The sequence below is a fragment of the Alligator sinensis genome, unplaced genomic scaffold (genome assembly GCF_000455745.1).
Source record: "Alligator sinensis unplaced genomic scaffold, ASM45574v1 scaffold1581_1, whole genome shotgun sequence".
NCBI classification, from domain to species: domain Eukaryota; kingdom Metazoa; phylum Chordata; order Crocodylia; family Alligatoridae; genus Alligator; species Alligator sinensis.
Window position 1 is genome coordinate 626602 of NW_005842641.1, and position 24450 is coordinate 651051.

General features: G+C 46.5%; 1 protein-coding gene across 6 annotated transcripts in view; it reads left to right on the forward strand.

The window, feature by feature from the left end:
• TTBK2 (tau tubulin kinase 2) overlaps nucleotides 1–24450 on the forward strand; it is a 171699-nt gene that overhangs the window by 15860 nt on the left and 131389 nt on the right. For 5 of the 6 annotated variants that reach the window (XM_025215335.1, XM_025215333.1, XM_025215334.1 and 2 more), the window contains one exon: nucleotides 24156–24229. In XM_025215335.1, the coding sequence (XP_025071120.1) occupies nucleotides 24156–24229 (74 nt within the window). Of the gene's footprint in view, nucleotides 1–17155; nucleotides 17173–24155; nucleotides 24230–24450 lie in introns of those variants that run through there. The other variant, XM_025215338.1, reaches the window with a different exon arrangement.

Genomic DNA, 24450 nt, shown 5'->3' on the forward strand with positions numbered 1-24450 from the left:
AGCACGGGATTGTTGCGAGTAGGTCTTGCTTGACCAATCTCATTTCCTTCTGTGACCAGGTGATGCATTATCTGGACAAAAGGGAAGAGGTTGATGTCATATATTTGGACTTTAAAAAAGCCTTTGACCTGATGTTCCATGGTGTCCTCATGGAAAAATTGGGCAACTGCAGCCTTGACTACTCCACAGTGCAATGGCTGAGAAACTGGCTCCAAGGTCGGACCCAAAGAGTGGTAGTTGACGGAACCAAATCAACATGGCACTTGGTGACTAGTGGTGTCCCCCAAGGCTCCATTCTCAGACCTGTACTCTTTAATGTCTTCATAAACGATCTGGATACTGGTGTCAAAAGTGGGCTGGCCAAGTTCGCTGATAACACCAAACTTTAGGGAAGAGTCTCCGCACTTGAGGATAGGATGGTAATCCAGGCCAACCTCGATAGGCTTGCAATGTGGGCAGACGAAAGCCTGATGGCATTCAATACAGAGAAATGCAAAGTGCTCCACCTTGGGAATAAAAACCTGTATCACACTTAGGCTCGGCAATGCTACACTCGCTAGCACCATGACCGAAAGAAACTTGGGGGTCATGATTGACCACAAGATGAACGTGAGCCACTAATGCGATACTGCAGCTGGCAAAGTAAACAAAACTCTGGCTTGCATCTACCAATGCATCTCGAGCAAGACCCAGGGTGTCATCCTCCTGCTGCACTCGGCCTTGGTGAGGCTGCAGCTGGAGTACTGCATCCAATTCTGGGTTCCACAATTTAGGAAGGACATGGAGAAGCTTGAAAGAGTCCAGAGGAGAGCCACACACATGATCAGAGGGCATGAGAACAGGCCTTACAAAGAGAGGATGCAAGCTATGGGACTCTTCATTCTGGAGAAGTGCAAGCTCAGGGGTGACTTGGTGGCAGCCTGGAAGTACATAAGGGGTGTGCATCAGGATCTGGGGGAATGCCTGTTCACCAGAGCACCCCAGGGGATGACAAGGTCCAACGGTCACAAACACCTCCAAGATCATTTTAGGCTGGACATAAGGAAAAACTTAACTGTTTGAGCCCCCAAGGCCTGGAACAAACTCCCCCCAGAGGTGGTGCAAGCACCTACTCTGGACTCTTTCAAGAAACATTTGGACACTTATCTTGCTGGGATCCTTTGACCCTAGCTGACTTCCTGCCCCTTGGGCAGGGGGCTGGATCCAATGATCTTACAAGGTCCCTTCCAGCCCTAATGTCTATGAAATCTATGAAAATCCAATTTTGTCAAACATTTTTTGTTTTTTGGGAAAGCAATTAAGCCTTCAGATAGTAAAACTAAAGAAGATTATTTAAATATTTTCATACAGTCAAACTTTGGAGGATTTGATGCTTGAGTACATTTGTAATTATATTATTTACAGGTAGAATCTGACATTTGATATTGAAGCAAAATTTTAAAACATGGGTAAAATAACTAGGTATTCAGGGGTAGGTGAGGGGTTAATATTTTGAATATTGGAGGATCCATGTTACTCAGACAAAAAAAAAAAGTTTTTGCACCTAGACTTTTATGATTACTGTTTGCTTGACAGACAAGAAATTGGACTAATGCAAGTAAAATTATTTTATGGCACAGACTATCTAGCAGGAAGAATTTCCAGTCATTTTTCTATTTCTGAGGGGTTTCAGAGTACAAAGACAAAAGGGTTTCAGAGAGAGACAGAAGGAAGAAAAATGGCCAGTAAAAGGCTGCTTGCAAAGCAACTTTACAGCTGTTTCTTGCATAATATTGTCCTTTCTGCTCCATGTGATCCATAGAAAGTTGACTTTAACTACTAGTTGATATGATTTACTTTCTTCAAGTCCCTCCCTTGACTGGTCCCATTGTTGATATAAAGGAGGCTAAGTGGCAGAGAATTCCAGTTATTTTTGTAAAAATGTTTTGATATGTAACATCCTTTCTGACCAGGTTCAATGCACATCTAGTATCTCTTCTTAAAGATTTTATTTTTGCTGTCTCGAGAGACATTTTCCCTTTCTCATGATACACTGATTTCATTCTGACAAAGCTGAAATCAAAGGCAAAATACTTCAGGGTAGGGAGCATTTTGTAGTAGCAGTTCTCTTCTCCTAGTATTTGAAAGCTTCAAGTCATTTTTAACTTGTAGTGACTGAACACCTCTATGGAGCTGAAATGTTTCAAATGACCATGGTGAGAGAATTGGGGAACTTTCTGCTTATAACCTTAACTACCATTGCATGAGGTGTTTGCTGCTGAGAAGGGAAGACCTGGTTCTTGCCTCAGTACTCATATGGATAAGTAAAACCAGTCTGAATCCTTTGAAGGATAGATATCCATTTTTTGTTCTTAATATATTAAATTAATTGATGGATTAAAGTTTAAGGGATTTAAGAAAGGTTTAGTCTTTAATAAAGTATTTGAACGAGCAGAAGTTGGCAGTTTCACCCTAAATCATCAGAACATTTGAGCTCATGTATAATTTTAAGCACTTTTCATCCATGAGGCATACAAAGTATCTCTAGCCTTCTCCACAAAGAAACATCAGGACTGGTTAAATGACAATGGTAGGGAAATTCAAGCTCTTATTGACAGAAAAATAAGAGCCTTCAAAGTTTGGCAAAATGACATCAACTCCAAACAGAAGCAAGACATTTATTACCACATTGAAGCCAAGACCCAGAGAAAATTTGAAAGGGAAAGAAAAAATGATGGGAGGACAAAGCAAAAGAGATTTAAAAATTTGCCAATAGCCATGACATGCATAGTTTCTTCAGCACAACTAAAGATATTTGTGGGCAAAGCACACAAGGAGTCATCCCTTTGAGGTCCGAGGATAGATTAACATTCTTTAAAGACAACTCTACCATCAGTTCACTGTGAAAGGAGCAGTTTCAAGAGTTCCTGAAGCAAGTTTCTACTGTCGAAGATAATACCATTGAAGTCATTCCAGAGCACGCCATTAAGGGCTATTTTGCAGATCCATCAACTTGGAAGGCGTTAGGCAGATGAAGAACAACAAAGCATGTGCTCCTGCTGGAATAGCAGGTAAAATTTATAAGCATGATGGAAAAAAGCTCCTCCACTAACTACATGTCATTATTATAGTTTCATTGTGCTTAGGGTCGGAAGGGACCTAAACAGATCATCAGGTCTGACCCCCTGCCCCAGGCAGGAATGGGTGCTGCGGTCATATCACCCCAGCCAAATATCTGTCCAGCCTCCTCTCGAAGATCCCAAAGGTAGGAGAGAGTACCATGTCACTTGGGAGCCCATTCCAGAGCCTGGCAGCTCTGAGTGTAAAATAATGTCTCCTTATGTCCAGCCTGAACCTTCTCTCTAACAATTTGTGTCCATTATTCTTAGTAACCCCGGGTGGTGCCTGGGGGAACAGAGCCTCCCCCAATTCCCTCTGGTCACCCCTGGTGAGTTTGTAAACGGTCACCAGATCCCCTCTCAGCCTTCTCTTGTGGAGGCTGAATAGGTTCAGGCCCTTTAGTTTCTCCTCGTAGGGCCTGCCCTGCTGCTCCTTGACCATACTAGTGGCCCTCCTCTGGACCCTCTCAGTGCTAGCCACATCCCTCTTGAAGTGCGGCGCCCAGAGTTGGACGCAATACACCAACTGCGGCCTGACCAATGCTGCATAGAGGGGAAGGATCACCTCCCTGGACCTGCTTGTGATGCATCTGTAGATGCACGACAAGTTGTGGTTAGCCTTACTGACCGCTTCCTCACATTGGTGTCTCATGTTCATCCTGGAGTCACCAATGACTCCAAGATCCCTCTTCTGTCACTGTGTTGACAAGAAGGGTGTTCCTCAGCCTATAGGTGTGTTGCTAGTTCCTTCTCCCTAAATGCAGTGCCTTGCACTTTTCTCCATTGAACTCCATCCTATTCTCATCTGCCTACCTCTGCAACCTGTCTAGATCTAGCTGGATTCTGTCCCTCCCCTCCAGCTTGCCCACCTCGCCCCACACCTTGGTGTTGTCGGCACATTTGGACAGCGTGCTTTCCACACCCACATCCAGATTGCTGATAAAGATGTTTAACAGTACAGGCCCTAGGACTGAGCCCTGAGGGACTCCACTGCCCACATCCCTCCAGGTCGAAAACAACCTGTCCACTACTACTATCTGGGTGTGACCATCTAGCCAATTTGCCATCCATCTGACTGTGTAGGCATCAATGCCACAGTCACCAAGTTTTTTTAAGAGAATGTGGTGGGAAACGGTGTCAAAGGCCTTCTTAAAGTCCAGGAAGACTACATCCACCCTGACACCTTCGTCCAGGGACTTTGTGATCTGATCATAAAAAGAAACCAGGTTAGTCAGGCAGGATCTGCCCTCAATGAACTCATGTTGGTTGCCCCTGAGCATTACCTCTCCTGCTGGACTCTTGCAGATGTGCTCCTTGATAATTTTCTCAAAGGTCTTCCCAAGGACCGCGGTAAGACTGACTGGCTTATAACTGCCAGGGTCCTCCTTCCTCCCCTTTTTGTAAATGGGGACCACACTGGCCCTTTTCCAATTCTCTGGTACCTGGCCAGTGCCCCATAAGCACTCATAGATCCGTGCCAAGGGCTCCGCTATGACCCCTGCCAATTCCCTCACCACCCTTGGGTGAAGAGCATCTGGACCTACTGACTTTATATACGTTCAGCCCCTCCAAAAGTTCCCTAAGTAGGTCATCCCTGACCCTAGGCATGGCGGTGCTGCTCTTGAGGCCGTCCACAGTTCTAGTGGGGGAAATGTCTTGGTCTCTGTTCAGGGATATGGAGGCAAAGAATTCATTAAAGAGGTCAGCTTTTTTATTTGCCGCAATCACCATATTGCCAAGCCTATCCTGTAGGGGCCCCATGTTACCTGGTGCCGCCTTCTTACTTCCTATGTATTTGAAAAAGGACTTTTTATTATCCTTAATTCTGGTTGCTAGCCCTAGCTCCATCTCTGCCTTGGCCTTCCTAACTGCTTCCCTGCAGTCCCAAGCAACAGAGGTGTAATCCTCCTTGGTGATAGCCCCTTGCCTCCACTGTTTGTACGCCTCCTTTTTTTTGCCCTTAGGCATCCCTGGATATCTTTGGCGAGCCATGGGGGCTTCTTAGCACTCCTACCTCCCTTGGTGCGCACTGGGACTGACTCCCATTGAGCTCTGAGTATTGTCTCCTTGAGGAGCAGCCACCCGTCTTGGACCCCCATCTGACTGAGGCTCTGAGACCCTAATGCCTCTCCTTATTATGAAAAACTGGAAATGTGAACATATTCCCAGTGACTTGAGAGATGCCAGAATCTTTACCATTGTGCCCGCCTCTGCTCTACCAGGCGTTCTCATGCGGCCTTAGCCCGGACTATCAATCTTGCCTGTCCCGGGCTTGCGAATGGACCCCAAAAGCTACCCCAGCTGACGTCCAGCGATCCCCTTAACTCTCCTGCCACACCTTTCCCCTTCGAGGTAGCCTCCAGGGTCATCACGCCTCTCGGCGGGCACTCATGGGGCTCTGACCTCCCCTACACCCCAGCCACTTGCTACCTTGGGTCGCAGGTCTTCTGGCCCTCTGGCGTCCCTGGTTCCACTTGGCTTCTTCCCCAGCCTCCCGTGGCCCTCCAGCCATGAGTCCCAGTGTCCCTGGGTTGCGGCTCGAGCGTGAAGGCTTCGAGGCCCTTGGACCTAGATCCGACTAACCCGTATCCCTAGTGGCCTATTCCAACTACCCTGTGATGTAGCGTGCGATCCCCACCACCGTGACTGCTGAGTGTGGCGGTCGGGTGGCAAGGCAGACCAAGGCTATGGGGTCAATAGCCTAGAACGGCAGGCGGGTAGTGGTGACACCGGAGAGGAACTAGGCACATGATGCGTAATGGTTGAAAAAAATTTCTTTACTTACACTGATGGTGATGATTACAGTGTAGGTCGATGGAACTGGGCTTGAGTTACAGTTACAACGGAAAAAAAACCACGACGAGTTGCAAAGACGGTAAATGCGACAAGAGACGATGCAACAAGATATGAACGACGGTCGTAAACGGCTTTTTGATGTGGCCGTGGGGTGGGGGGGAAGCGCGTCAAATTGGATATTGGCGACGGGAGTACCCTCTGAGAAACACCCGGAATATTTCCTCTGAGAAAAACCGTGCAGAGTAGTTCTTTGAGAGAGAACTGCGGAAGAGCTCTTTCCTCAGAGAAAACCGCAGGGTACCTCCCCGTGGGCAGAAACTAACTTAGCTTTTAAATGGCCGGGAAACCAATCACAACTTGTCAAATATGAATAATTTGGAAATGGCCAATAGTGGTGTGCACATCTGCATATGATTGGCAGGAACTTTTTCTAAGCTTGTAATTTTTCATGACCTAGCTTAGTCACTGGGCTCTGGTACAGCGGAGTTTTCCCCCTGTGACCTACTTTAGCTGTGACCTCTATATCACCCCAATGGAACTCTCCACTGTGGCACAGGCATACAGGCCAAATGGGATCTTCCAATGCACCAGGACTGTACTAAACTGCTGAGTGAGGAGATGGAATATACCAAACCCAACAGTTACCACAGTTGCTAGGCAGACTCTATTGTGTCGGAGACACTTCTCAATCTGGATACGTACTAAAAATTGAGCAATACCAATCACCTAAAAAGGCTTTCTATTGTGTCAGGGACACTCGCTTAATTTGGGTTATGACACTGAAGAGATGCGACCAGTGGACCTGGAGGCCACAAAGGAATAAAGAGTGCCTTTAACCTATGGGCCCCGTGTTTTCCCTGTGCCTAGGTGCCCCAGCCCCAGTTGCTTGCCCCACTCGGGTCTGGCTTCCCAGCCGATTCTTCTTGGGATGTTGTGGGTCCATCTGCCGCTTAACCATCCCTGCTTGGGGTCTTCTGCCGCACCCCGCGGCTATCCCCTTTGGGGTTCCTGTCGGCCCTGCTCTTGTTACCTCCTCTCCAGGGCTTCCCTGCCGGCTTGCCAGTCGGTGCCTCCGCCGGTTCTGCAACTGGCTTCGCTGCCTCTGCCTCCGTCAGCCTCGCTGCCAGTGCTGCTGCTGGCTCCGCTGCCGGCTTCTCTGCCGGTGCCTCCACGGGCTCCGCTGCCGGTGCTGCTGCCAGCTTTCCTGCTGGTGCCTCCATGGGCTCTGCTGCTGGTGCTACTGCCGGCTTTTCTGCCGGTGCCTCCATTGGCTCCGTTGCTGGCTCCGCTGCTGGTGCCTCCGCTGGCTCTGCTGCCGGCTTCTCTGTTGGTGCCTCCACAGGCTCCGCCCCCGCTGTCCGGGACTGCCCGACACAGCAGCTGCGCCCCTCAGGGTGTGGGCTTCCCCATCGAGCCTCCGCTCATGAGCCGCCCTCCTGTGCCTCCAGGGCTGCCTTTTGTTTCCACCGGGTGGTGTCTCCAGCTGACGTCACCCGGCCCCAGCTGAATATGAACGCGGCTGATGAGCCGTGTGGGTGGTTCCTCACTCCTTTCGGCCCCTGCAGATGGTAAGTTGGGGCTACCTTCTATTTTGGGTTCTCCTGCGACCCCGGCACCCCTTTTTTGACAATGGCTCAAAAAAAAAGATTGCAGCCATTGTCATGGTATTGTATTGGAGCTGGAGTCAACCCAGGGATGTGTTATTGCACCAACACTTTTCCATTTATATCACAGCTATAGCAGGGGGGCAAGGCCAGCAGCACTGGCCTTGCACCCCACCTCCTGGCCCTGCTCCCTGGAGGTGGCAGCGGCAGCACAGGGTGCTGCTCGAGGGGGACGGTGGGGCAAGCTGCTCCTCCCTGCTCCTTGGAGGTGGCACGGGGTGGTTGGTGGCAGCACTCTGTCCCTGCCTCCCCCTGCCCTCTCCTCCCCATCATTCCTGATGGGCAATTGGCTAGTAGCCATATAACCATGTAAGAGAAGATTGTATGCCAGATACACTTTTGGGCCAAACAGGCTACAGTTGTCTCCAAAATGTTTCACTATCTGCCCTTTAAAAATGGGTTTGGACAAGGAGTGTTAACCCCAACCCCCCCTAAAAAATCCCTACTAATTGGCTAAAAATAATTCACCCAGTTCTTGGGAAGCAATGCAGTATTTCTTTAGGTTTATGGAATATGAGTACCTTTGCTACAAACCCCACCCAAAAGCACACTGATGAATAACTAGGTTATATAATTAATTCACCAGAGTCACACTTGTGATGTGTTCAAATCCAGTAGTGTAACTAGGGAGGGGCTTGGGGCATCAGCCACAGGCACTGACTTAGAGGGGGTGTTAGTATGGTCCCTCCCCCCAGGAGTCTTTGCCAGTACACAGTCAGTCGTGGGCTGCTGCCAGCCATAGAGCTGGGCAAGTGTCCAGCACTGCATCTGGGGGGAGGGAGGAGAAAGGTGGAATGATGGCCCACCCACAGGAAGCTTTGCTGTGCCCCTGGTGGGTGGGATGTGAACAAATGGGGTGGCAGGAGCAGCCCCCAGGTATCCTGGGCTAGTGCTTGTACCTTGGAGGCAGCAGTCCAAGCCTGTGCTACTATGGCAACAGTGGGAGCCGCTGCTGCTCAAGTGAAGAGAGCCTGAACAGGTAAGATATCCCCCGCCCCCCTTCCCTGCTTTCCAGTGGTTAGCATTATTTCTTACTGCTACCCCTTCTGCTGAAAGAGCTTGCTATGCCTCTGTTTAAATGTATTACAGATTTTGGCCTAATTCATTGGCTGGCCAGACTATTTGAAGCTCAAAGTAAAAATATCAAGGGTTTGGCCTTTCTTAAATGATAGTATGTTTATTGATGTTTGCTGTTTTATATTATCTAGTATCTCCTATTCCTGCAAAAGAAGGATTTGAGTTTAACAGGTTTAGACAGCAATGTTTCCTTTGATTCAGGGAACATTCAAGGAAGCTATAGAATAATTTTATGTGCAGGGCTCTAAATCTGGATTGCTGTACATGTACCTCTTGTCTTTTTGGAGTTCTGCATTTCTCTTGAATAAAGTGCTTCAACAATAATTTAAGTCTGGAGTGATTTTCTGCTTCTTGATTTAGTCCTCCTTTGTTCTTTACTATGAAGTAGAAAATTTAGCATATTAGTTAGGACAGGGTGTCAAACTCACCTGCATCCCCCCCAAGCCAAATCCAAACCCGGTGGCGGGGCAAGTGGCAGCATGGGGGATAACACAGCCCCCCTTGCTGAGTGGGTTAGCCAAGTTCCACTCTCTGTTGTAGTAGGACATTTGCTATTCATCTTAAAAGTATAAAGTACTCAAATGGCAGAGAAACTGAGCTCTTTCACTTGCACCATAGAAGAATTTGGGACATAAAATGTCATAATAAAGATGGATTGGTATAATACAGGTCTGTCTGTCTTGCTTAATTCATTCTTCTTTTTGATGTCCTTGTAACTTATTGTCATCGTACCCATAAACAATAGAAATTGCCTTTAGGCTATGGAATATATTTTCATGAAATAAGGGCAACCTTGACACTTCCTGGTGGTGTAGCAATGAGTGGGTAGTAAGTTTATCATCTTTAGAACATTCCTTTGATTTTTTTTAAATACCTATTCCTTTTTTGCTTCTGCTCACTTTGTTCTTCAGCAAAGAGGGAAGAAGGGAAATGAAAAAGCCCTGCTGCCAAACTTTGCAGATACAGGGTTCACAGGGATACTTCTTATCAAGGCAGGAACGTTGTTTGATTGTTTTTTTTTCTCCTTCCCAAGTGAAAAGCAGGGATGAAAGCAGGAGTGAGCAGAATGGAGAAACACAAGCCAGGCTCCCCTGTCTGCCCCCTTCACATGGATGAAAACAAGTGTGGGTGAGGGTGTGGAAAATAAATAAATACAAATCCTGTTTCTGCTCTCTCTGCTTTGAAATAGATGGTTGGGGTTTGTTTCTGTAGGAGAATGTACGCATTGTGGAGAGGTTGGGGGAGAGACAGACCTGCAAGGGGACTGGTACTTGCTGTTTACCCTTTGTGTCCCTGCTGGCTAGCCAGTGTCATGTCCTATTTTTGGTTGCTGTCTTGCTTGTTACCTAGGATTGAGTAGAGGCAATTGAGAAGTAGCAGAGAAACTGCCTGAAGAATTGGCACCAAAGTGTCACTTAATGGCACAGAAGTTCTGAAGGAGGAATGCTGGCTTCTTGCCTTCAACCCAGCCAGCTCTGTGAGCTTGGCTAGCAAAAAGCAGGACTGGGATAGCTACAACTTGTGCCACTTAACAGTTTCATCACTAATTAAGACTGTACAAGTTGTTCTCAGATGTAGTGTAAATGGGAATGACACCTAAAAGGATTACCTGGAACTCAGCAGAGGAGCATTCAAAAGAGTATCATCACTCTTCATCCCAGTTTGTCATTCCATTGACTTAAATAACGTTTCAAGAGCACTGCATCTGGCCCAGTTTGTTTTTATTCTGAAGGGATTACTAAATCAGTCAGTGATCTGAAAGTCACTCTGAATGTTATGTATTATAACCTGTTTATATGCTTTATTACATTGTAATTAATGTGCTGTATGTTTGCTTTCTACCATATTTATTTGAATATGAGTTTTCCTCCCTTTCCCTAATAAATGGGGGGAGGGGGGAAGCCTATCATCTTTGATTCACATGCAAGGAAACCTTATTAAATAAAATATCTAGTATTAAACTGCTGCCAAAAGCAGCATGTGCTCAGTAATGAAAACCAACTATGAAGTTGATTAAATGTAGCCAACACTGAGTATGACTATAAAAAACACGGCCCATTTTATGCAAACGTACTGATGGGAAGCCTCCCCCTCACCAAGCTTCCCCTACTCTCCCTTAAAAAACAAACCAACCAGGCAGGTGTTCCCTCCACAGGGAGCTGGCACCAGGGCTAGAGGTACTACACTATCAGGCTGGCATCAGGAAGGCTAGGGCCAGCCCTGACACACTTCCCTTAGTGTCAAAAATGTGATCTTAGCCAGAAGGCTGAGATGCTGATGGAAACCTACCACAAAGATATGTTAATACAAACCATCTGAATAAGTTATATGGTAGTGCCCATTGAGTGCAATCCCCCTCAACACTGACTCTTTTTAAAGTCATGTTGAGCCACTGCATTGCATACATTTTTACTTCACTCCCACAACTGAACTGCACCCCCCACTCCCATTTCCAATGATTCCTGTTTCTTCACTGGCCTTCAGTGTTTGACAAACATCACCAACCAGGGCCCCAGACAGTTCACCCAGAATCCCTCTGTTGCCCTCTCTCTATCTGTCGCATATGATTAGTGTGGCCCCACCCTCCATGAGGGGGAGCTGGACCAGGTGCCCTACACCTCACCTGCATATAAATTTTTGGAGGATCCCAGGACTCATGATGAGAACATCCAGTTCCAGTCATGAGTTGGGGGCAGGGGGTAATTAGCACATGGATCCATTGTGGGGACTTTCTGGAGTGTATGTCCCTAGCCCCACAATGCTGAGCTGTGGGGTCACATTGGCTTGAAATGCTGTTGACTCTGTTGGGGCCTTTAATCATGAGCTTTTTGGCTTTGGACTTATAGCATTCATAGTTTGTACTACATATGCCTGCCATGGTTTTGAGAGTATCTGAAGCCCCAGACTGAGGAGTCTGGGATGGCTGATACTTGCCAGTGGTAGCACCATATAGACCTAAATGATTGAGTTCTGTTCAGAGATTCAGAACTGATTTGGCTAATTCAACCTGGAGCATGAAATTCAGGGGCGGGGAAGAAGAAAGAAAAAGTTTGTATTACATATAAGTCCAGCCTGAAGACCAGCCTAGCGATGCACATTCAGCTCTATGGATGCGTTTGACTCTACAATTTAGCCCAGAATCTGGTCTCTGACAGTGACAGGAGTGGATGCTTTGGAGAAGTGAGGGCCCGCCTTTCTGGCAGGTGTGCCACAAGCTAAACCCTGCACTCTGCCATGTGTTGCAACCAAAGAGTGTCAGTGTCACTTATGGCATGTGTGCTAAGGGTTGGCTACCCCCACTTTAGAGGGAGAGCATATGAACGAGGTATATCTAGACTCATCTGTTCCCTCTGATATACTCTTTGGCATCTACCATCATTGGTTTACAGATGTCAGAGGATACATCCCTGACTATTCTGTTTAATAGCTATTAATGGATCTATCTATGAGTTTGTCTAGTCTTTTTTTTTTTGGTACAGTATTTGCCTCTACAACCTCCTGTAGTAATGAATTCCACAATTTAACTATGCTCTAAGTAAAAAAACATTTTTTGTCTCCTGCTAACTTTCCTTTTTTTTTCTAGCAGGAAGCTATAATTGTACCCTTTGATTTTTCCTGTCCACTCTAGCAGACTTTCCTTGATTATGTTTGCTTTAAGAGGGAGTTGTTTTTGTGGAGCTGTAATTCCCTGTCTAAATAAGTATCTAACTTTCCAGTTATTATTCCAGGATTCTCCAAGTGAGATGGACTATGAACATTTCTGGAAAAAGGGGATAAGCTTTCATGTTTTTTTTTTTTTTGACAGGCATGTATCTGTTCTTACAAATTCAGAGATTTACTAGCCCTCTCCCCCACAAAAAAAAAAAAGAAAAGAAAAGAAAAAAAAGATTGGCTTTGTCAAGTGTGGTAAAAACTTGCTTTATTCTTTGAGAGCAGATAGGTAAAGAAGAAGGACAATTAGTTGGATTTTCAGACGAGCCCTTTCTGTTATTGTGAATTTAAAATATTTCATATATCCCTTGCTCTGTCTGCTCTTAGGTCTCCTGTGCAATATAAAGTTTCATTTCTATCTAGAAGAAATTTTAGAGTCTTTGACTTTTCCTTTGCCTGATGAAGGGCATTTGGGCCTGAAAGCTTGCAAATAATTTTTTTTTTTTTTTTTTTTTTCAAATATCTAGTTGGCCTAATAAAAGATATTCATTCTTCAAAAGCATTCTGTTTTACTTTAGGCAAATCAGGGGTATAGCTGGCAAAACTGGATGTGTCTACTTGTGCTGTTGCAGCTCATGAATAAACTGCAGAGCTTATTGCTCTAGAGTTTATTGCTTCCAGGCACACTGTTTTGAATATATGCTTGGGAGCACATGGAGCTGGGTTGGAAAAGCCCCAGCTGGTGGTGGACCCTGGCTGGCAGTGGACCCCAAGGTTGCTCCCCCCAGTTCAACATGCTGTTGAGGGGCTGGCTGAGGCACAAGGGAGCTTTTGTGCAGAGCTAGCTGGTAGGGAGCCCACACACTGAAGCACCCTTGTGCCCCAGCCATCCCCATCAGCATCTGCACTTGTACTGCTATGGAGTAAAGCAGATTAAGGCCCCCCACAGTGAGGCAGGGGCAGGCGCTGCACAGCTGGGGCAAAGCGCAGGATGGAGTTGTGAGAGTTGCTTGTTCGGAGGGCGTGGCGGGGGGTGGCTCCCATTGCAGCGCACACCCTGGCAGAGGCCCAGGAGGCATGTGACCCCCACATCAGTGCATGGAGCGGAGGCAGCTGCTGCTGCAGGCTGGACTCTGCACCCCACTGCCCCAAGAGCCATGCAACACCCTGTGCTTGCTGCTGCTGGGTGGGCAGGAGACAGACATGCAGATGCAGACATAGACACAGACACCCCTCCCTTCCCCAGCAGGTAAGTGTGTGTAGGGGGGAAGGGGAGTGGGAAGGAGCTGGAGGGGCCAGGTGGAGACCCCCCCCACAGTTCAGGAGGGAGTGGGGTAGGGGTAAATGGGGCCCAGGCTGGGCTGAGTCCTGGGACAGTGGGAGCCTGATGGTGCATCCAAGGGCTGTCAGGGGAGTGGCTGGGGGCAGGGCAGCTGCTGGAGCACTGCTGCCCTGCAGGAAGAGCAGTTGCACTGACAGAGGCATCCCACTGGGCTAGCAGGCATGGGAGAAGATTAATCAGGCACTAATTCAATTTACAACAATCACTTTCAGGCACCTGCACAGGCATTTGCCACTACCGCGCCCCATGCCTCTTTCCCATGGTCACACGTGCAACTCTGTGGGTTGCTGATGGGCCTTGCACCTGGCCAATTGTGCGCCACCAGGGTAGGCACAAAACACACTTCCGCCTCCCCCAGCCATTCAGACCCTCACAGCTCTGCTGTAAGGGGGTAGTGGCTAATCAGGAGAGCGAGCTGGGGTAGGTGACAGGGAGGTGCTGCAGTGCGCCATGTGGGGCTGGCGGCACCTAGTGCGTCCCTCCCCCAGGTAAGAGGTGAAACATGGGAATGTGCCAAGGGAGATGCCACCACTGCATCCTGAGGTATGCTCTGTCCATCCCTGCCCGTACGTACCCCCTACGACCTTTCTAAGTACCCCTGGGGGTATGTGTACCCCGGGTTGACAACTTTTGGAATGGATTAATATGTCTTTCAAGAGTCCAAGAATTGATTAATATATCCTCCAAGAGACCAACAGCCAAGATGCATACATGTTTCTTTCAGCATTTGTATTGGCATATCCAGTGAATACCCAGTTTCTAAATATTATCATTGATAACATTTATTTATGTTTTAAAATATTTACTCTAACTTGTATGCTTACTTGAGAGGGAAGAACACAAAGATACAGTAAACTAAGACACCATCATGCAGCAGTTGCAACACTCTGGAACTCTAGTTTATATTTTCCCCCAATGAGGTACAATACTGATGCATCTGTAATGGTGCAAACCCCTACTGAAAGAGTCACTGTAAACACTATAATGTGAATCGGAACAATTTACCTTATTTTTTAAAAACTGTATGCAGTAGAAATTCCCAAAGATCTGGAAATATTTTACAGCTTGTATTTGTGTGTGTATAATTATATTAAATAGGCATTGTTTGCCCAATTTAACTGCATGAAATGTAGTCATCTTTGACCATAAAATGAAAGGGGAAATCTAGGTACAAAAAGCAGAATCTACTGTGAAGCGTTGTGTTGTGGTCACTAAAGAGATACTTACTTATAAGTACAAGTCAAGAAGACCTAGTGCCATATCAGAGCTCTCCCAAGAAGCAGCGCTGTCTAGGAGCTAAAGGAAGAAACAGCATCAGACTTGGGTTCTATTCCAAAATCTGTCCCTGCCTAACTAGCTGTGTGATCTTGGGCAAGTGATGTAACTTTTCTTTGCATCCATGTCCTTGTAAAATGCATAGAACAGTTGCCTTGTACAGTGTTTTTTAGTCCTTTCTTAAGAAGTTAAATAGTAATATAAAGTATTATTTTATTAAAAACTATTTTTAGGTTCTGAGATTTTCTGTTGTGAGAGTATACTCGAAAGAATGCTTCAGTACACCTTTTGCACAGAAGTATAAATAGGGTCTAGATACAAACAGGTTACATTAAATTTACTGCTCTACTCCAACTGCTCTGCACTGATCATACAATGTAGCTATAAATTCTGCGGTTTGTTGGAATGGTTTAAAGCATTTTCTGCATACTAGAGATTCTGGCACACATTTGTCTTCCATCTTAGCATTTCCCTGATTTTTAGAGATGTGTCACGAACAGCAAAACCACAGTTGTTTATAGGTCACAGGGAAAGATGCAAAAAATGAATGAGGGAGTGTTTCACAATCACAGTTTGGTAATGAGGTTTACAGTTTAATATTTGTGAACTAAATTTGCAGCTTGCTTAATGTTTACTTCAGTGCTTGTCAAATTTTATAAACTTGAGGCACCCTTCTTTTGACTCGGCACCCCTCCATATTTTATGAATCAAGCAGCACCCCATTTAAAATGTATTCATTATAGTGCTTGCCTCTGTGCAGAGGGGCCAGGCAGTGGGGGCAAGGCAATAGCCAGGCAGAGATGAACCTGAGCCTGCATTTATCTCCTTGTGCATTTATCTCCTCGTATCTGCTAATCTCCTTACACCTCGGGGCATACTTCAGAAGATTTTATGGCATCCCAGAGTGCTCTGTCTTCTAACTGGGGCCTGGAAGAAGACTTGCATTTATATTATATGTCAGTAAAAACATGCATCAGTCGAGAAGTTTGGGTGTCAGTAAAAAAAAAAAAAAAAATGTATTGGGTTGGCAACCCTGGCACTAACCACTAGGCTATGGGCAAGGCATTAACGAGACCTCTCTCCAGCCCTCCTCTTAAAGCTGGCTCACTACACCTTGCATTTAATAATACTTATTGGACAAAATAGATAAACAGCATTCAGATAGCCTGGGCTCTTGTTCTCAGTAGGGCAGAAACTAACACCTAGCCCCTCCCCATACCTTCTAGGGCAATACGTATCTTTGAGCCATTCGTTCTATAGTTTGTTCTCTTCCTAGCCCTTCCGATCTTCCCCTCCTTGCTGCCTAGTGAGCCAGTTTTAATAGGAAGGGTGGAGCATATTCTGGGAAATGCCTAACCTTGTGGCCTTGTGATTAGAACACTTTGCTGGGAAGCAGAAGACAGGTTCAAACCCCTTCTGGGCTTGGGGCATCTAGAGCCGGGGTCCTCTGTACCCTAGGTAAGTGCCTAACCCTTCAGTTATTGGGCTAAAACGGTGGTGCTCAATTATTTGGCTTCACAGGCTGGGTGAGTGGTACAGGGCCAGTTTGCAGGCTGGATCAGGATGTGCATGCCAGAAGCAGGCCCCGCACAGCCTCAGCTGGTCCTTGCATACTGCGATTGAGCCCCATGTGCTGGGGTCAAGTGCTGGGGCTCCAAACCACCTCCTGCCCAACTCCGTGCATCTGGATGGGACCCTGCACACCATGGTCTGGCCCTGTGCCATCCCTGCCTAGCCCCACACACTAGGATTGAGTCTTGCACTACCCTATCCAGCCCTGTGCTGCTTCAGGGTCCAATCCTGGTGTGGGGAGCCAAGAGGGGTGGTTCTGGACCCCCAGGGTCAAATCCTGGTGCACAGAATGGCCCTGTGCCACACATTTGGCCTGTGGGGCCACCACCACTTATTTAATGAGTGTACAGTGTTTTGTAGACACCCCTGTCTCCCCAATTTTGTATCTATTTGAAGAAGTTGGTAATAAGAATTTTGACTGTGCTTACCTGAAAGTGTCTTTGCTTTGAGTAATAGTCTGCAGATCCATTTTGATTGGTGTTTCAGCCAGCTTGCTGCATGAGGGCCTGTGATAGTAGGTTAAATTTCTGTAGAATAAAGCATCTCTTATTCTTGCCACAAGGGTACAGAATACACAGGAACAAGATATAAAAGAAGGGTCCAATACACAAATTTATTTAACTAGGCTTAACCTTTCTCCATAGCTCATGCAGATCCAGCTTTTCCATATCTGAGTTGGAGGAACTCTATACCTGAGGTGAGGAAACAGGCTGCACTCTTTCCAGCATGCTTGTCTTCTCTATGTGAGTCTTCTCAGTGTGTCAGTTTTTTCTTTCCTCTTTTTCACTGACTTTGTAGGCAGCCTTTCCCAGCTCACCCAAAAGCCTCTTCCCATTTTATAGGACTGGTCCTTTAAATAATTTTCTTCCTCTCACTTTTAGCAGAACAACCCTGTTGCTAGGGCTAGAATTGTGATACCTCCCTCTTCAAAGCTGTGAACCTTCCTGTTGTGGTTGAGATGTACCTTAGTAGGCCATTGTTTTACCTTTTCTCCTTGGTTATTTAATCATCATATTACTGTCTCCCTTGACTTCACTGTAAGTTCAGGCAAGCAACAGTACAACATTGATTATGGGAACAGATTTTTCATATAATATTGATAAGGAATATTAGAGACATTTTCCAAGTTCATCACAATAATGAAGCATAGATTATTTTCTTTTGCTGAGAGCATTTCCTTCTATTTAATTCACCTTGTTCCATTTTTTCTCCTTAAAGTTTGTTTGCGATTCCTTCCATTTTTATACTGTTTTGAATATTCTTCTCTTGCTATGGTCCTCTGAATTCCCAGCTCTTCTCTTTCAAAGGCACATTCTACCTTGCAACTGTATCTTATAGTATGCAGACAGAAGTGACAATTTTTGCCCCATCTGGCCATAGAAAGCCATCTATAGCCATGACCAAACACAAATTCATGGCTGCAGACTGTTTAAAACTTGGTTGGTGCAGCAAAAATCTGAACCCTCATTGCATGAGGGTTCAAATGAAGACTTTCAAAATAGTGTCTTCTGTAACTTGTGTCTGCCTGCCTGCCAGCCTCCAGGCTGTTTTCAAAATGGGAAGGGGGAAAGGGAGAAGAGGGAGTTTGGTCTGGGAGTGGGGGGGCATTAGCTGTTGGAGGGTAGGGCAGGTACACTGGAGCCTCCTGAGCTGGTGGGGATCCGGTTCACCCACCCCACCCTCCAGTGCTGGCTGGGGAGCTCCTGGAAGGAGCTCCCTCTGCTCCCCTTCCCCCTCCCATTCTGAGAACAGCCTGGGCTGGCAGGGGGGAGGGACTGTTGCTAGAGGAAACCTGCTGCAGGATCAAAGCCTGCAGCTAGATTCCCTTCCCCCCTGGAACCAACAGTGAACTTCTGTTTGGTTCAGGGCAGGGGTTTTCAGCCTTTTTAAACAAGTGTACCCCTTGTGTCTCAAAGTTTCAGCTCATGCATCCCTTTATTTTTTTTTCTTGTTTTTAAGGGGTAGCGGGGCAGATTGAGGCCCCCATAGGGTGGGAGGGAGTGGGGCTGGGGCGGGGGTAGAATGCAGGATGGAGACGTGTGCCCCTGGATCTGCATGCGGGGCGAGGGCAGAAGGCCACTGTGGGCTGGAACCAGGGCTGCGCCGGGTTCTTCCTGGGTGGGGCTGGGCTGCGCTGTGCTTGGGGTGGGTGGTGCTGGGAGAGGGGCTAAGGGAGGGGCTGCAGCCACTCCAGAATTTGCTGTAGCCCCCTAGCCACCACTCCCAGTGCTACCACCACCTGCCCCGAGCGCAGCTCAACCCAACACCCCCCTCCAGGAACAGCCTGGCGATGTTCTGGCTCCAGCCTGCAGTGACAGTCCGCCATCACCCCACGCGCAGATCTGGGGATACACGTCCCACATGCCCTTCTGGGGTGCCCATAGTAGCGGGAGCCACCCTGCCCCCTCTGCCCCCCCCACACGTGGCTCCGTCCTGCGTCCTGCCCTATCTGGGCAGCCCCTGTCCCTCCCCCAGCCCCACTCCCTCCCCCACTGCTGGGGCCTTGATCTGCCTGCCTGTCACCCCCACCCCTTCCCTCATAACAGATTTACCAGCCAGACCTGGCTACTCTCTATGCTTCCTGGTCGCACTTCTGGCTGCCTGTGTGCTGCATACTTTTTAAGTACCCCTAGGGGTACACAAGGGGATCGCTGTAACTCTGAACACTTCCTGCAAAATGTTCTGAGTTACAACGGAGAGCTGCACTTCTCTTTGCACCCATAGTTTCCTTTCTCACAGGGTTGCAGTTGTGTGGCAGAAGGTTTGGTTGTCTGTTGTGATTGAGAACTGAAAAAATGAATTGCTGTTGAAGACCAGCGCTGAAAGCAGCAGCATTTCACAAGTGTTCCCTCACTCTTTCACAGTGGTTCCCATGTAGTTATCCACCAATAGCTGTTAATACTTGAAGAGTAAATTAGCTGTAAAAAATGAGCAAAAGCTTAGAAAAATTATCCAGAATTCACTACTTTGAATTCAGTCAGATCACTGTCCTGACCACTGCCCAAACAGACCATTAGGGGATCTTAACCTGGGATTTATGAACCAATTTCAGAGAGGTTACAACCGTTCTCCCTTCATTTTGGCCAGAGGGATATGGGGATTCCAGTGTTTTTTCAGTGTCAACATGAGGTGACGATAAGAAGTTTATAAATTGCTAGATTGAATTGTTATGTATTGGGGCTGGGAACATGGAAGAAGACAGATTTCCAAAAAAAAAAAAAGGCCCTTCAGGCACTTTGTTATTTTTAACCAGTTTGTACTGCTCTAGAAATGCAGCTTTTAGACATCCCCTCTGTTCTAAATTTGTTCGGTCTTTCTTTCTCTTCTTCTTGCAAGGGATTGTCTGGCTGCGTTGTGTGCTTCTAGGCTAGTACCCCTCCTCTCCTTTTTGGTCTATGCCTTGTATGCCTATTTTCATAATTTGCTCAGCTGGTTTCAATGCTCCTGTTTAAAAAAAAAATACAGTTGGGTGATATTCATAACTCCATGTATTTTTAAGAGCTCACTAAATTACTAATTTATTTCTAGCACGTAATGCATTTCTAAATTACTGTTACAAACTTTTTGATAGAAGTTTTGATAGTTTTTTTTTCTTGATAATAATGTCCTGCCTCAAACTTTGTGGCATAAGTACTGTTTAATTCTAGACATGCCTCCTCTTTTTGTTGATATGGAATCTATCAAGACAGAGGATCTTTAAGCTGGCAGGCTCTGCCACATCCTAGAGGAGCAACAATCCTAGACTCAGTTATTTTAACTGTGTTAGCAGATTCTCTCTGCTGTATGGCAACCACCTCAAATTTTTACAAGAGTTAATTTCAAAAGCATTTGTCACACTGTCTGGAAAGAGTTATTGCTCCAATTAAAAAGTGGTTTCTCAGGACAGCCAAGGTTTTGGACACCTTTTATTGCATTTGGCAGATAAAGTAAAAACATCTCCAACCATGCTCCTACAGAATGCCACTGTGGCTATAAAATATATTATACATATTTGCGCTGAGACCTTATTATCTGCAAACTGCAGCAGAGAAGATGCGCAATTGCATCTTGAGAAGTTTGCTACAAACTCTTTTCCTTGTGAAAGGATATTGTTTACATATTGATTTTTGGGATAATGATTTCAACCGTAAGGAGTTGGTTTGCTTAATGTTTCTGCTTAAGAGGTTAATTTAATTTAATTTTTTTATTTAAATGTTGAACTAACTTTTTTCCTTGCTTCCATTTGAAAGAAAAAAAAAGAGGGGTAAAGTTCGTGAGAGGGAGAGATTTGAGTATTGTTCAATATTGATATTTATAAAGAAATCTAAGAAAAAGGATTTAAGGGAAGCACTTGTTTCCCCTCCTTTCCTTTTTAAGGATCCAACTCTGCTATTGAAGATTGTATTTTACAAAGAACCCCTTAAGACTTCCTCATGCCAGCAGCAAGGAAGAAACAATTCTCCCAGCAATTGAAGTGAAAGTCTTCATCAGCTCAAGAGATGTATTTGGTAGCCGTGTTGGTCTGAGACAAAAAGAAATGCAAAAATGTAGAACTCTTGGTTCAGAGATGATACCTTTTATTAGACCAACTGAGAAATTGCAACAGAAAAAAATATTTTTCTGCAAGCTTTCGGGCTCACAACACCCTTCATTAGGCTCAGGGAAAGTTCAAGATGGTAAAAAGTCCCCATATGTAGGAAATAAACATTATATTTATAATAATATAAATACATTTTAACCTATTTTGGATTCTAAACTTCATTGCTGAACAGCAAGAAAGATCTCTACACCTCCCCGCCTCTCTGCTATCCGACATCGACAGGAAAGGAATCCTGCTTGATCTGCACAACAAAGAGCACCTCACAAAGACACTCTCATGGACCCAGAGGGCCAGATTTCCAGCTGCAGCTTCTTCTGTTCAAATTTTTTTTCCCCCCATATATGGAGACTTCTTAAGATCTTGAACTTTCCCTGAGCCTGATGTAGGGCATGTGAGCCCAAAAGCTTGCAGAAGAAAACATTTTTTTTTGCAGTTTCTCAGTTAGTCTAATAAAAGGTATCATCTCTAAACCAAGACTTCTAGATTTTTGCATGTCTTTTCATCAGCTGAGGGTAGATGAACACCAGGGACTCTGGTGATGAGGTTGTAAACAGTAGCATAAGGATGGTGAGCGAGCATGGAATGAGCCCCAGGCGCTGCGTAGGGAAGGCTCCTTGTGGTCTCTCTCCCACTCTCCATCCTCCTACACATTTTGGCATTGGCAGTAAGCAGCAGCAGTGCAGGGGGATCAGCTGGAGTTCACTGCTGCTGGGAGGAGATGTCACCCTGTTGGGTTTTTTGCCACCGGGGGAAAAAAAAGGAATTTTCTTGCATGTTTGACATTTATGTCTGTGTCAAATAAGGTGACATCTTCTCCTCAGCAGCAGCAAATTTCATCTGATGCTTCTGTCAGCTGCTTGCTGCTGGGGCCTCCAGAGCCAGACCCTGCAAAGAAGGGGGAGGGGGAGGGGAGGAGAGGCCTCCCATGGGTACAGTCTTGGCCAGTTACACCTCAGGTTGTAAATGAAGTAGTAGGCATGTCTGAAAAATCCACTGATAACAAGAAAGAAACCTTTCTCCACCCTACATTTTAACATATTTTTTTGCTGTTCCTTTTTATTTACCAGCCCCCTTTCTCCACTAACATGTTCCATTCCAGAGAAAAAGCAGCTCACCAAAAGACCAAACTTACCTTGAATAGGAAAAGCAGTAGCCAGCTTTACCAGCCAAATCTGTGATCTTCTATTTTTCCTTCACAGCAAACAGTGGCTTGCCACCCTCCAATTCACCCTCCTGTTTGGGGAGGTCTCTACTTTTTGTTTGTTTGTTTTTAATTTGATTTTGTTTACTAGTGACACCGTAACTTTAGGATGGGGGTAGGCAATGTTTTTTGACCGGAGCACCGAAAAACACCACAGTGCCTACCTCAGAAGGTGCCGGAGTGCCCGCATGGCAGAAAAACAAAATGAAAGCAAGGGGTACATGGCAGAATTCCCTGCTTGTACCCCTTGCCCCTGCCCCACAGCCCAGGCTCTGTGGCTGCCAGCAGCTACCCTGGCCCTGGGTAGGCTGGAGCCCAGGCTGCTCCCAGCAGGGCTTGCATTGTCCCAGCTGCCTGCTGGGAGCAGCCCAGGATCCTGGCTGGCAGCAGCTCCCCAGAGCCGGGGTTGGCTGCAGCCGGGAGGCTCCAAACAGTTGTGCCGGGCTCAGGGGTCCAGCATCAGCTCCGCACTGGCATGTGCAGGTGTGCTTCAGAGCGGGCGGTGGGGGAGGGGCCTGAGGCAACGCAGACTCAGTCTCTCCCCCACTCCCGGCATGGAGGTGATGAGCCCGGCACAGCTGTTTGTAGCCAGCCTGGGCTCTAGGCAGCTGCAGCAAGCAGCAGGCACAATGCAAACAGCTGCGCCGGGCTGCACAGCTCCGGCATCAGCTCCGTGCTGGCGGTGACTTCGTGGGCACCTCGGGGCAGACAGCAGGGCAGTGCAGCCTGCCCCGAGGTGCCCATGAAGTCACCGCCAGCACGGAGCTGATGCCAGAGCTGTGCAGCCCGGTGCAGCTGTTTGCACTGCGCCTGCTGCTTGCTGCATCTGCCTAAAGCCCAAGTTGGCTACAAACAGCTGCACCGGGCTCATCACCTCCGTGCCGGGAGTGGGGGGGAGAGACGGGAGCTGCGCTGCCTCAGGCCCCTCCCCCACCTCCTGCTCCAAGGCGCACCTGCACGCATCAGTGCAGAGCTGATGCTGGACCCCAGAGCCTGGCACAGCTGTTTGGAGTCTCCCAGCTCTGGGGAGCAGCTGCCAGCCAGGATCCTGGGCTGCTCCCAGCAGGTAGCTGGGATGCTGCAAGCCCTGCTGGGAGCAGCATGGGCTCCGTCGCTGGCAGCAGCTACCTGGACCCGGGGCTGGTTGTGGGGTGCCAAGCAAAATGGCCTCATGTACCACGCTTGGCACGCGTGCCAGGGGTTGCCGACCTCTGCTTTAGGACTTTCTGGATCCTTGGGAAGACATTTATTTCTGAAGGTGTCATAGAACTTGGAATTTATTATCTGATGTACTTGAGATTTGGTAGAAACATTTTACCATGTCTACAAATCTCATGTACTAATGTGCGCCTAGTATGTCTTTTGAAATATTACTTTATTTGTTAATTTTGGGTCGGAAAGAGGGAGCAAAAATTGAACTTGCAATGAAAACATAACTACAACTTGTACAAAAGAGTTGTCAAGTGTAAAATGCAACGTTGATTCAGAAAAGACAATCAAATGGCTTGAGAGACCACCTTTAACCTGCCCGACAGCCACAGTTGAAATCCACAGAAAGAAGCAAGGAATGAGCATTCCCCATGACAGGTCATCAGCTTTGGAATATAATGCTTTCCTTCTCCAAAACAGTGCAAATCTGTTGATCTTCCAGGAAACTGTAATATTTATTTATTCAAGTGTTGGAACAAGTGAAGCTTGAGGGGAACTCATTTTGTGGGGGAGGCAAATTTTATTTTATTTGAGGTGAATTTCCTTGTTACTGTTTTAGTGTGATTTTTTTTTTTTTTTTTTTAAACTTAGTAGAAGCACCTGTTTTGAATATTTTCTAGTTTAATCATTTACACAAAGAAGGATAGAGGAATTAGTTGTTGGCTTACTTGTTTCTTTTCCTCCCTTTCAGGGAAAGACCATGTCTGTAGATTCATTGGGTGTGGAAGGAACGATAGGTTTAACTATGTGGTCATGCAGTTACAGGTGAGTTGTACTGAATGGCTCTTAAATTGTTGATTTCCACCCCCCCACATGTATTTAACAAATAGTAAGTGAGCATGATAGCAAGTAGAAAATAAGCCATTTTTAAAATGGGCTGCAGGGCCGAGGTAAATTGAACATTTCATATTTTCATCATTATCCTTTGTCAGAAAGAAGGGTCACCTCTTTAGAATCACCTTTTATTTTACTAAGAGAGTTGTGAT